At 44.1% G+C, this 13889-nt stretch overlaps 1 protein-coding gene across 3 annotated transcripts in view; it reads left to right on the top strand.

The window, feature by feature from the left end:
* The window catches only part of POC5 (POC5 centriolar protein), a 60264-nt gene that overhangs the window by 5197 nt on the left and 41178 nt on the right, over positions 1-13889 (top strand). For 2 of the 3 annotated variants that reach the window (XM_019517710.1, XM_019517708.1), the window contains exon 2: positions 3404-3504. The exons of the other annotated variant lie outside the window; for it this stretch is intronic. In XM_019517710.1, coding sequence (XP_019373255.1) covers positions 3404-3504 — 101 coding nt within the window. The remainder of the gene's footprint in view (positions 1-3403; positions 3505-13889) is intronic. 3 annotated transcript variants of the gene reach the window in all.

Raw genomic sequence — 13889 nt, 5'->3', positions numbered from 1 at the left:
GCCGGGCCGGGCCGGGCCGGGCCGCGCGCCGTGCCCCAGGACGCGGGGCTGTGCCCCTCAGCCGGGTTGTGACTGGGCATTGCGGTAGCGGTCTCCTGCCGCTCCCGAACACCCCTTCCAAGCGCGCCGGGTCCCGAGTGACAGATGCCCAAGTTTGGGAACTGAAACAGAGGCCTGCCTCCTGGCTGCGGCCGGCTGGGGTGTTTCTGGAAATCGCCAGGCTTATGTGGGAAGCGACTCTTGTTTCAAGGCAGGAGTCCGCTCCTCCCCGCTCCCCTGGAGACCAGTGGGCAGTGCCAAGGGCAAGGCACCGCGGGATGTTTTGGTCAAACAAAACCCCGACCTGAAGTCAACGTGCCTTGTCGGGGCGGATCTAGGTTCTGAGAAGGGGGCACAGGTGGTGTAGTGCAGCATCCCATGTAACAGTGCATGCTATGTCTTCTCCAGCAAACAAGAAAGTCGAAGGTTTAGTAATATCCCGGGACCTAGGGCTGTATTATTAAGATGGAAACAAAAAACAATATAACTTCATTGGAATGAGTTAAAAGCAGTTTGCAGGGTTGTGAAATAAGCTATGTTACCAGGAGTAGTGAACAGAGGGAGGAACTGCAGGAGAAAAGTTAAGTGATTAGTGGAACATCAAGAATATTAAATCATAGAAAATGGGAGTTGGAAGGGATGTCAGGAGGTCATCTAGTCCAACCCCCGATCCAAGCAGGATCATCCCCAACTAGATCACCCCAGCCAAGACTTTGTCTAGTCAGGTCTTAACAACCCTGAAGGCTGGAGAATCCACCACCTCTCTGGGTAACCTGCTCCAGTGTTTTACTACCCTCCTAGTAAGAGAATTGTTCCTAATATATAACTTAAACCTCTCTTGCTGCCACTTGAGACAGTTGCTCCTTGTCTTGTTATTTGCCACCACTGAGAATAGTCTGGCTTCATTCTCTTTCGAACCGCCCTTCAGGTAGTTGAAGGTTGCTGTTGAATCCCCTCTCTGTCTTCTCTTCTCCATACTAAAAAAAGCCCATTTCCATCAGCCTCTCTTCAGAAGTCATGTGCCCAAGCCCCCAACCATTTTTGTTGCCCTTCACTGGACTCTCCAACTTGTCCACATCCTTTCTATAGTTGGGGGGGACAACAAAACTGAGCACAGTACTCCAGATGTGGTCTCACCAGTGCTGAATAAAAGGGAAGAATCACTTCCCTTGCCGTGCTGCTCTCTTCTAAAAAGGAGAGAGGGTTGTTAACACTTGTGGAATGAAGTGTTTAGAAGAAATCAGGTAGACTTCAATGAGCCATGAATTCAGTTGACACTCTCACTGCTGCCTGAACAAAAATGCTGCTGCCACTGCCAGACAGTTGATTTTAAATGTTGGGTGAAGCATAAATCAGAGACACAGGTTCAAAAGTCATGATGGGGAAATAGCTTAGAGATTTCCTTTATCTTTTTTTCTTCACTATGTTGATCTGGGAGGGGATTGTAGTCAATGTGCTAGGGCACATATGTACAGTATCCCATATAAATATGGGTTTGGGTCATCATCATGTAGCCAGCAACACGTAAGTGAACTATTGAAGCTCTGTGTGAATACAATTATATATTCATATACAGTCAGTTTCAAGGCCTTTAAAGATAAATATGTGTTTTCATTTTTAAGTCCACTTTTGTAAAGTGAACTATTATAGTGCTGCTGCTTTGAACATCACAAGTCCTGTCATCATTTGCATAGCTAACACCTTTTTATAGTGATTGATACTTAGCTGTGTAAAAGTTCAGTCTGACTAAGACTTTGCTTATGTGATGTCTGTCTGAAAGCAAATTTCCTACTCCCACCAGAAAAGCAGGAAAATAACCTAAGTTTGGCAGGTGTTGAAAGTAAAAAGGAAACTTTTCCAGTGACAAAGAATTTTCCTGGAGAAAGAAGAAATGTTGTATGGAGTCTCCCCTTTTTTCAGTACAACTTTCATCCACACTTTTATATGTAAGGACAAAAGACTAGGACATACTTAAGTTGGTTACTCTCTGCTAGGTTAAAGGCAGTAAAATTGAAAATAATTTTGGTAACTTAAAATCATGTTTCTATTGGAAAATACTTCAAAAAAAAAATCCCTTAAAGTCACTAATTGCAAATGCCTATGGGAAGAAAAAATGTTGTTTTTCACTTTTCTTTATATAGTCTGTTCATTGTTTTGTCTGTATAAACAGCAAGTTTCAACTGTTATTTGTGTGGGTCTTTGCACAGAAATCCTCTGTGTGTATGTACTCGATACAACTCTTCCTACTTTTATTTATACAAACAGCTGATATTGTTTCACAGGCACATCAGACAACTACACCACATTGTCTTTTACAATTAATCTTTCCTTGTTTTATGTATTTATACCCCCCCCACTTGAGTCTGCAATTACCCCCTATGCATCCATTCTTTTCCCTGTATCCCAAAAATAATCAGGTTTTTTCAGTGCTCTATAAAATCTGTTTTCTCAGCAGTGGGTATTTAGAGCTGCAGTAAGTCAGAACCTTTCCTTTAGTCAGACCTCAAGTGTTATCCCTTTTCCACAGTATCACTACATCCAAGATCCCTGCAAGGTGTCACTTCTGTCCCATTCCCTCCCTTAGGAGTGGCTAGAATGTTTGGCAGTTTTTTGGAAATGAATAGGGCACCATCTGTGTTCTGCTTCCATCCCAGGCATAGGGTGGGGAATATTGGAGTTGAGTGGTAAATAGTGTTAGCCATTAGAAAAGGCTTCAGGGTTGCAGAGCAGGCGTACTTTGGGTATGGCCTCACCTAGTGTAGGGGTAAGGAAACATCTAGTTCAATGAAGAAGGACCATGGAAGAGTTAAGCACTACAAAACCTCTATATAGGAAAAACAAGAAAATCAAATCCAAAACAGTACACCATAAGTAAGATGAAAGGACTGAGTTTAAACTGATGAAAACCATATGATTCTGAGTTAAGGCTGATGTTTCTGGAGTTTATTATATAGGTATAAAAATATATTTAGTGTGATTTTTTTTTTTTTATTCGACTGCTCAGAAGAAATCACAGTGGGAGTCTTGTTCAGTCAATTATAAAACCTATAAAATTATAGAAGACTATGGGGGTCATAGAGCTGCTGCTTAGGGTCCAATTTCAAAGTCCACTGAAAGTAATGAGAGTCATTCCATTGTTTTCAAAAGGCTTTTTTGGCCTGGGCCTAGGTAGATAGGAATATGAAATCATGGTGTTGTATAATATCAACACTGCATAAGAATTTGTTTTTACATTCAGATTAGTACAACAAATGTGAACTGTTTACTACATTAGAATCCGTATCACAAGCAACTTTCTAGATCAACAAAGAGAAAAGAAAATCTTATAACTGGAAAATGAAGTTCAGCTTCTGCTATTTTATAGAATTGTCTTTGTGCAAAATGTCTTCAGATGAGGAGAAAAGCACAAGTCCAGTTTTACCAAAAGACTCAGATCAAGGCAGTTCTGTCTCTTCAGATCTTCAGGTAGGACAGAAGCAACCTCATATGAACTTCTTGCATGGCATTTTATTTGACAAAATGTTTTTCAAAAGAAATACTGTGAATAACTATCTTTTTCTTTTTTGCTTTAGGCATACAAAAAAGCAATAAAAATTAAGCAAAATTTGAATGTTCATAAATAAATACAACATTGTGAATCCTTGCACAGCAAAGTTTTACATTTCTTGTAATAGCACAGCAAATTTAAGTATTTGGAACATGTGTCTGATTTCAGCTTAGAAGACAGTACATTGAAACCCAGATATAAAGATCCTTTTTTTTCTTACAGTTGTTTTCACTAGCGTGTATTACCAGACTCAAATATTAAAACTGATACAAAGGGTAGAAGAGAAAATGCTAATATGGAATATATGAGGTATCCACCTTATTTGGCAGGAGAGAAATTTTAGTGCAGTGTTTCCCAACCTTTTCTGCCCCATGGCACACTTACCTAAATAAAAAAATCACTGCAGCACACTGGACGCAGAGCAGGGCGAGCGTGGTGCGCAGCCATCTGGACACCGACAGGGGAGCAGGGAATGGCACACAGCCAGCTGGATGGCATTTTGGGCTGGAGTCACGCACCCATCTGTATGTGTCCACAGCAGCAGCAGGCAGGGGGCGTGGCTCCAGCCAGGCAGGGGGTGTGTCTCCAGCCCAAAATGCCACGGTACACCTGGACGTGCCTGACGGCACACTGGTTGGGAAATGCTGTTTTAGTCAACTAAGGAGAATGAATCTGTCACTTCAGTACATTCCCACCACTGCTGTGGGATATAGTGGGATTACATCAATCTTCTTGCATGTTGTTAAAAGAACTGAATGCATTTTTTTTTTTTTTCTAATTTATTTATTTATTTTCTCCTCGGAGCAGGACTGTGCTACAGTTGTTATCTCAGTAACCACATGATAGTGTTGTGTTTTGTTTGTTTCATCAAATACATAGGGGCTTTGCTGGAAATGTGACATAGTTAATTGTGTTTTTGCTTCTCCAGATTTTACTGCGGGGATATATTTTTGGGTGAAATCTTGGCCTCGTTGAAGTCAATGCCAAATGGCAATTTTGCTACTGATTTGAACGAGGCCAGGATTTATCCTTTGTGCCTGGTTTGTGTGATATCTTGAATTAGAAAATATCAGAATGCTATGATCTTTGTAGGTAATATCTTATTGCATTTAAAAGTCTGTCCTTATGAGCACCTGAGAGCCTATAAGAATCGCATTTTATTGTTATTTTCAGGTTTAAACACAGGAATTCCAAAACTCTTTTAATAAAAAATATACTTAATAGTAATATAGGTTTTAATGAATTCATAATAAATATCTGTAGTTTAGGATGATCAAAATCATTTGGAAATTGTGTATAAAACTATAGTTTTGACTTGTTATCTGTGTTTGTAGCATTTCTGGTCTTTTATATCCATTTGGAACACATTTTTAAAGATGTTATATTGTAAATGGGTTAGGGCTGTTATGTATTTATAATCTCTAAATTTGCAGTGCTTGTAACTTTAGAGTATACATAATTTTCTAACAGACAGAAACTGAACTTTTTTCCTTTGTCAATAATACAGGTATTTACAAAATGTCCATCTCTGAATTCAAAGTAGAATTTATTTCCTATAAAGATTAAGGTCCCACCTGACATACCTTGTGGGGTACATGTACATTGCAGTCAAAGGAATGACATTTTGGCATCTTGACTCTAATAACAAAACTTCCATTAACTTTTATTTTTGGTCCAGGATCTCGTTACATAAGTCTGCAACCTAAAGATGTCAGCTCTGTTGGATTTCACTATATTTTCTTCTTTTTTGTTACAGCTCACTGATACTGTGTCAGGGGGAAAGTGTCCAGTTTTGGGATGGAAAAAGAGCAGTTGAAACTGATTGGCCTCAGGGAGACTTTTGTTCTCAACTCAAAGTGTTCCTCTGCTCTAATTAATACCAGGTTTTGTGCCCTCAAATTAATCTTTCTTACAATTTGTTTAGATCTTGCAAAGATCTTGGAATAAACACATTAATAAAAATAATGAAGTCCAGCATTATACCTAAATGCAATTTAACTGATTGCAATAAATAACATGTTAAGGTTTTCCCACATACAGCATTACATAAGTCGTATCCATACCAAAAGTGCCATTCTCTGGCATAAAAAGGCCAGTGGTGCTCTGCTCTAAATAGGATTCTTTTTATAAAAAGTATGTGTCTCCCAAGTGCTACCTCGGTTTTGTGTTTTGTAAATTATTCACATAAGTTTGTATTTTAAATTATTCAAGTTAGATGGGGAAAATCCTGCATAAATAGAATAACAGAAGATAGGGATGGGAAAGAGCTTAAGGGTGCATCTAGACAAGCCTGGCTATGTGGTACAGTGGAGTCGCATCTTACACAAATTTAACTTGTGCAAATTCAGCTATACGCGCTCGGCTGCTGGGGCTAGCCACTGGGTGCCAACTGGGGCATGGCATGTAGTGCAGCGTCACGTGGTACTGCCTGCATGCGCCAGCATGGCTGGGGGGCGGCAGCTCGCTCACGCTCAGCTGGCTGCCCTGGTGGGACAAGGCGGCAGAGGATGAGAGGGGTGAGGAGGACGTGCAGAGCAGCAGCGACAGGTTGTGCCACCGCCCTGTAGGAGGCGCAGCTGTTGTGCGGCTGTCGCACTGCATGCACGGGCTGGGATTTTCAAGGTAATTTTGACTATACGCGATTTCGCCTTACATGCTGACTTCAGAAAGTACCCCCCCCGCGTAAGATGCAACTGTACTGAACTGCAGATCTGCCTATGGTGCCCCAAACTGTGCACACAGGTGTTCCTTGTGCTGCAAGGTAGCAGCATGGGGAGGTGTTTTGACCCCAGGAGATCCTGGAGTCAAAAAAAAAATCTGCACAAAAAAGAAGTGGGGCAGTACATGTGGGGGCAGCGTGCACCACCCAAAATGAGCCTCGCTGGCTGGAGCCACACTCTGGCATCTGGCCAGGCTCTGAGCGACAGGATCGCCACAGCTGCAGCTCCCTGAGGTTGCTGGTCCCAACTTCCCTACCCCACCTGGGGCACAGGTGTTCCTTGGGGACAAGTAACAGCAACACAAGGTGTACTGCTGCTTCTTGTCCCTGGGGAAACAAATGTCCACTCTTGCGTGGACGCAGCTTAAAGGGTTATTTAGTCCATACTCTTGTCCCCCAGGTAGGATCAGCCTGATACCTGAACCATTCCTCATAAATATATTTTTACCTTGGTCTTGAATCTCTGTTGGAAGTTTTTAATAACCTCCTAAGGTAGTGTATTGCAGTACTTAACTATCCTTGCAGTTGAAAACTTTTTTCCTGACATCTAATCCATCTTTCCCTTGTTGCAATTTAAGCTCATTATTTCTTATCCTATCTACCATTTTACAAGCTTCCCCTTGGCAGTAACCTTTTAAATATTTGAAGACTGCTATCATGTCTGCCCTCACTTTTCTCTCTCTCTTTCTTTTAAAAAAAACAAAAAAACTTGTAGATCATAGTTTCTAGGCCCTTGAACATTTTAGTTGTGCTCTTCTGGACTTTCTTTAATTGGTTCACATACTTCTTGAAGTGTGGTGTGAAAAACTGGATACAGTACTCCAGCTGAGTCCTTCGTAGTATTGAATACAGTAGAATAATTATTTCATATGTCCTGTTTATATATCCCATTATAGTACTGGCTTCTCAGATTAGTATGATATTGTTGATGCATTTTAGTTTGATTTGCTGTCACACCATTAGGACCATCTCTGGGAAATCTTGTTAGAGGGTAATTCTGCACTTTGTATTTATGCATGTGGTAAAGCACCTTCAGTGCCTACCACTTTAAGGGCTGACAGTAGGCAGCAGGACAGCCAGGAGGTGCAGGCCAGCCCTGATGAGGCGGTCACATGACTGCAGGAGGACCAAAGGATTGGAGGAGAGGGCTGAGCGGCCTCCATTTTAGTTCAGGCCCTCAGGGCTGAGCCAACAGTCTGCTCCTGGCAGCTGGAAGAACACCTGGCTGAACTGCTGCTCAGAACACCTTGGCGGTAATGGCAGGAGCTATGGGGATGGCAGGAGGTTCCTGGTCCTGGGGAATGATCGAAAACTACACCCTGCTACGGGAAGGATGGACTGGTGGGACTACCTGTGGTGGGGTAGTTCCCCAGAAATGCCAGCCCAGTTGTCTCCCCAGTAAAAGGCAGGTAGGGGCACCTATAACCCTAGCTCCCACTACCCAGTGGGTAATTTTAGATCAGGGACAGGCAGTGGGGGGCTAGTCATGTCTGCGGACACCTGAGCCCATGGGGTATAAGACCCCAAGCCCCAGTGAGGTGGTGTGAGTTGGCCCCAATGAGGGGGCAAAAAGGGGCCCCAGTGAGGGGTGGAAGTGCATGTGGGGGCCTGCACAGAGTAGGGTGTGTGGTGGTGCCTGAAGGCTGTGCATTGGGGTGTAGAGTAGGGTCTGCATAGGCGGGTGTGTAGAGTAAGGTTGCTTGGGCAGCCTGAAGGGCTGCACAGGGGCCAACCCCCACAAGAGCAAAAAACTTGGATGAGTTGCCTGGCAAAGGGCTAGGGCCGGAGTTCAGCGCAGTGTGAGGCATAAGGCCAGTGCCACATACAGTAGGGTTGCTTGAGCGACCTGAAGGGCTGTGTGGGGACTGGCCAGAGTGAGAGTAGATAAGCCTGATGGCCTGAGGTGGCTGCTCATGGAGCAGGGTGGGTTGCAAGTGGCCCAGTGAGAGTGGGCAGGATGAAAAAGGCCCTGTGAGAAGGGGTGGTATGTTGAGGCCCAGAGGAAGGCAGAGTGTGAGAGGCCCAGCAAGGGGCAGAATTTATGAACAATTTATGATGCCATCTGCGAGCCATGGGACATGATATAGGGAAAGTCAGAGCTGTGTACAACACCGTAGTCATCAGGGCATTTAATGAGCAGCCTCCTGCATTCAGTATCCAGTATTACCCCAAGTCATGGCAGACTGCCCTAGACAGTTGAGCAGGCTGATGTTGAGACTTGGCCCTCAGATAGCCTCCGGCACAACACAGTTGATTATTCCTACTTGTATGTAGTATTTTGTACTTGTTCTTAATGGCTTTCACCCTACCTATTTCTACCGGAGACCATTTTTCCAATTTGTGAGGATCACTTTAGAATACAATCCTGTCCACCAAAGTGCTTGCAACCCCTTCCAGCTTGTTATATATATTTTGCCATCCCAGTCATTAATGAAAATGTTGACTAGTACTGGACCGAGGACAGACTCCTGCACAGCCCAACGATACACAATTTCAATTAGCGAGTCATTGATACCTACTTTCTGAGTATATTTTTTTGTAAGCATTTTTATATCCATCTTGTGTAAGTTTCTTCTAGGCTGTGTTTCCCTAGTTTGTTTAAGAGGATATCATGTAGGATATTAGCTAAAGTGAAGATATGAATCTGAGATGTGTGCGCTGTCATCCCTGCTTTATGGTTCAGAAACGTGTACTACATGTGCTAGGCATATCAAAAGATTGGACAGCTTCCACATGAGATGTCTGCATAAGATCCTGAAAATAAAGTGGGAAAAAAGAATACCAAATACAGAGGTACTGGAGCATACAGTACTTCTGGACTGACGCACTTAGAAATCACTATCAAGAAAAAAAGGTTGCTATGGATTGGCTGTGTCAAGAGAATGGAAGAAGACAGTATTCCCAAGAATATTTTATATGGTGAGATTCAAGAAGGCTCTAGAAAGTAGGGTGGTCCCGTATGGTAGTATCACGATGTGTGCAAAATTGGTATGAAGTTATTCAACATCACTATAGAAAGTTGGGAGAAGCACACTGGAGAAAACATCTGGTTCTGGATGCAGCTCAGCATGAATCGGCTTTGATCCAGAGGATAGAACCACAGTGAGAAAGAAGAAATCATCATGCTTTAAATTTGGACTCCAACTTAGGTAACATAGAATCATAGAAAATTAGGGTTGGAAGGGACCTCAGGAGGTCATCTACTCCTGCTCAAAGGAGGACCATTCCCACTATATATCATCCCAGACCAGGCTTGGTCTGCTCAGGTATTAAAAACCACCGAAGATGGAGATTCCACAACCTCTCTGGTAATCCTGTTGGCATTTCCTGGGGCTGCTGTGCCACCGGGAGTCCCACCAGGCCTCCCTACCCTGGCAGGGTCCAGTTTTAGATCATGCCTAGGACCTGGGACCTCCTTCATCCCCAGAGCCCTAGCCCATATACCTCCAAGATATTGTGAGCCTCAGCTCAGCTGGCTGATGTCAAAGCAAGTGATATTCCAGGTAAGCCCCTTCAATGGAGGGGGGGAGACCCAGAAATCTTTCACAACCCAAGGGGTCACCACTTGAAGCTGGCAAATATTCACCTGCTGCAGCTATAGGACCTGGTATAATGACAGTGGAGCTGAGGCTTGTGGGGATAAGGAATTATTCCAGGGCAAATCTTGGCCTGTTCCTTGGTATAAGCAGCAGAACAGCAGAGAGAAACTTGAGATTTGTGCAGTACCCTGTGGATGGGTCTGTGACACTTTTCTGCCAAGTGTACAAGCCTGCCTCCTGGCTCCTCAGCACAGCTCACAAAGACACTCTCATGGACCCAGAGGAACAGTCTTCCATCTTCAGCTCCATCTGTGCAAAAGTGAAGTTTATTTCCTACCAATGAGGACATTTTGCCATCTTGTACCATCTATACTTTTCCTAGAGCCTGATGAAGGGACTTTGATCCCGAAAGCTTGCAGAAAAGGACAATTCTGTTTTTCAGTTCTTTAAGTGCCAATTTTATGCTCTAGTGGGAATTTGAAATTTCTGTACAGACTTAGCTCAGGGGTGTCATTTAGAAAAGAACAAGAAAAGAAAAGGGGGTGAAGTTGAGGTTACACTCTTTTTATTTCACATTTGTTTGTCACTATTACGCATTTGACAGCTTTTCATTTGGAAAAAAAAAATCTAGTTTGGTGAGGTAGAGGTTTCTCTTTATTCTGTTACTTTAGTTTATGGCCCCTTGTGTTTCTCATCAGTTTGCTCTCCTTTCAGTCTTTTCATATTTTACCTTTTTGTTAACAAATGGATTTTAAAAATGTTTAATGCAATTTTCTTGAGTTTTGTGCCCAGTATATGACCAATATGAACAGCTATCAGTTACTAGTTGCATCTTCATTTCCTTGACAACTTGTGCTCTACTACCTTTTCTGTTCCCAGAAGTTTCAGGTGTTTAAAAGTCTTAAGGTATTGAAGGATCTGGGTCATAAATTTCAGAGATGGTAGGGAAGTGATCTGAAGTCCTTTGCACAAGAATTTTGTCTAGCTGAGCTAAGATGAAGGCTAGAAGTTGTTTTTTTTTCCTTGCCCTTGGCCATAGTTAGTTGCTGCAGGGAACTTTGTACTTTTTCATTTTGTGTATAGTTGATAAATCCATACAGTGTTATTGGGAATATCTGTATTTTTCTTTTAGCCCTCATAATTAATGGGTATTTAGCAGTGCCTTATGACATGGGAAAGGTATCAGCCATTCTGAAACATGCAGAGGTCTGCTGCTTCCATAAGAAGTCATCCCTTTTAGTTAGATCATTTGCCCATTACTGCCTTGTTTCTCACTAAAGAAAATAATGGCTTTTGAGTGCTATGAAGCTCAGTGTCAGAGATCACAGGTACATTTCAATGTCATTTTAGACCTCTCTATGTGGTTGAGGCCATGGTGAGAAAAGACATGAACAGACTATTTTTTGTCATTTTGGTTTCTACATAGCTTTCTGTGTTACAAGACTAGGACCTTCTGATGATCCACTTCATGCTTTTGATTATAAACTATTCCTGTGGGTTGCACTGTCTTTTTGGGGAAGGAAATTGGATCTACAGAGAGGATGGAGATCTAATCTATGATAAGCTCTCTTTCCCTCTCTCAGCTCTGTAATGCCCCACTAGGCAGAAGTCCTTTGTTGCCATTCATATACTTGTTTCCTCAGCGTCTGTCTGGACACTGCAGGATGGGGTACATATTTTGGCCTTGCTGTGGATGGTTGTGTTAAATCACTGATTTAATTATGATGTAAATCAGCAAGCTGGAAACTTGGATTTAAATAATTAATTTTAATCTTGTTTTTTGCTTGTACCAATAGTTTTTCTACAGAAAGGCTATTTCTCATTGGTTGATTTAATGGTTGGTAAACATTAAAATACTAGCCAGTTGCCCATCAGGAATGACGGGGGGCACGGGAGGGCGGGTGGGGATGAAGCACCACCACCACCTTCCAGGAGCAGGAGGGTGGCGGAGCAGCAAGGTAAGCGGCCAACTACTTGATGCAGGTTACATAAAATCAAAGTAAATACCTGCAGTTAGACCACATCTACATGAGACGTCTACTGAGCAGTTGATTAATTAACTGCACAGTAAATGTTTTGGCATCTATATATGCAGTCTATGACAGGGGCCATCTTGGGACTGAGATCTCATGTTGGTCCATCCACCTGTCTATATGGGGCAGTCCACCCAGTCTTTTCTGCCACGACTTTGCTGGTATAATAAACTGGTAGTAAATGTGGGAGGCTGCGTGTTATATGCCCCGATGCCACGGGGTGCTACCCACGGTTCTGTAGCTCCCCTACACCGTGGTCCGTGCCTTGCATATGACATCTGAACAGATTCTTACATTTTGAGCTAAACTTGGTGTCTCAGCATCTGAGAACTTACTGATGGCTCCCTCTGACCCAGTCACATGGCCTTGACATGCCCAAGGACTTACTGGGGTTGTGACTCACCCTGGCTACTGCACTGAGCCACGCACTTGGCCTCTGGCCCAACTGTGGCCTCAGGCATCTGTGGACTTACCCTGGCCTATCCACCCCCTACCTGGGGCTTCAACTTGTGCCCTACAACTTGGGACCCTCCAACTATGCCTTCTCACTAGGGCCTTCACTGTACCACTGATGTTATTACTTGGGGGTTGACCTGTGTGCTGCCCTTCGGGCCATCCCTTCAGCCCGACTCAACACCTGGATTACATGCAGTCTTTTGGGTCATAAAGATGCCTCCTATTCTGTGTGGGCCGCCTCTGCTCTCATGCCCTCTCCCTAGAGCTACACAACTGCCCCCTCTCTGGGGACCACACAACTGTCCCCTCACACTGGGGCCTCTGGGGTCTTACATCTCTGTGGGGCTCAGGTGGTCACATCTATGCCTGGCCCTCTTACCCACAATGTGGTGGGGTCTGGGGTTATTAAGGTGCCCCTACCTGCCTTTCACAGGGGAGGTTTGCAGTCCTGGCATTTGAATGACACTGCCCTGTCACAGGCAGCTCCATCAGGCCTTCCTACCTCAGCAGGTTGCAGTTTCAGGTCATGCCCAGGACCAGGAGCCTCCTGCCATCCCCATAGCTCCTGCCCTTGCCTCCAAGATGCTGTGAGCAGCAGCTCAGTTGGATGATGTTGATCCCTGGCTACAAGCAGCAAACAGTCTGACTTGCCTAAGTTTGAAAATGGCTGCCTTAATCAGGTACCTGCTGGCTGCTAGCTCCAGCCCTTAAAGTGGTAGGCACCAAAGGTACACCACCACAAACTCCTACTAGGGCATATGAAATCATATGAAATTAAAACTCTGCATAGCAGAGGTTTTTTGTGCACAGCAGCACATGTGTAGATCCTGCCCCAGTTGACTGGGGCACGGGGTGCTTCAGTGCAGGACATCCCCAATGCTAGCAGGCATCCCCAATGTCGAAGCACCCTTGTGCCTCAACCAGCCCCACCACAGCACGTGGAGCCCAGTTGGAACAGCCTTGGACTGACAAGCTGACCTCCCAGATACCCTTTCAGCCCAGGCTGCTTTGACCAGGCTCCACATGCTGGGTGCAAATAAATTCTGGAGCATTATGCTCTGGAGCTTTTTGCTTCTGGGTGCACGTTCAAACAGCACGCCTGGGAGCCATAAACTCCAGAGTTTATTTGTGTGCATCATAGCCCAGCCCCTGGCACGGATCTTTGAAAACTCCTGGGGCTCTGGTGTAGTGCCCGAAGACTGGAAGAAGGCCAATGCAGTGCCTATCTTCAAGAAAGGGAGGAAGGTGGATCCGGCTAACTATAGGCCCCTCAGCCTGACTTCAATCCTGGGGAAGATCTTAGAAAAGTTTATTAAAGAGGCCATCCTTAATGGACTGGCAGACACCAGCATCCTAAGGGATAGCCAGCATGGGTTTGTTGTGGGTAGGTCTTGCTTGACCAATCTCATTTCCTTCTACGACCAGGTGACCTATCACCTGGACAAGGGAGAAGAGATTGATGTCATATATCTTGACTTCAAAAAAGCCTTCAATCTGGTATCCCATGATCACCTCTTGGTGAAACTGGCCAATTGTGGCCTTGGGTCCACCATGAT

This window comes from Gavialis gangeticus, unplaced genomic scaffold (genome assembly GCF_001723915.1).
Source record: "Gavialis gangeticus isolate Ggan-Ray unplaced genomic scaffold, GavGan_comp1, whole genome shotgun sequence".
Taxonomy (NCBI): domain Eukaryota; kingdom Metazoa; phylum Chordata; order Crocodylia; family Gavialidae; genus Gavialis; species Gavialis gangeticus.
This window is presented reverse-complemented; position numbering and strand designations above follow the sequence as displayed.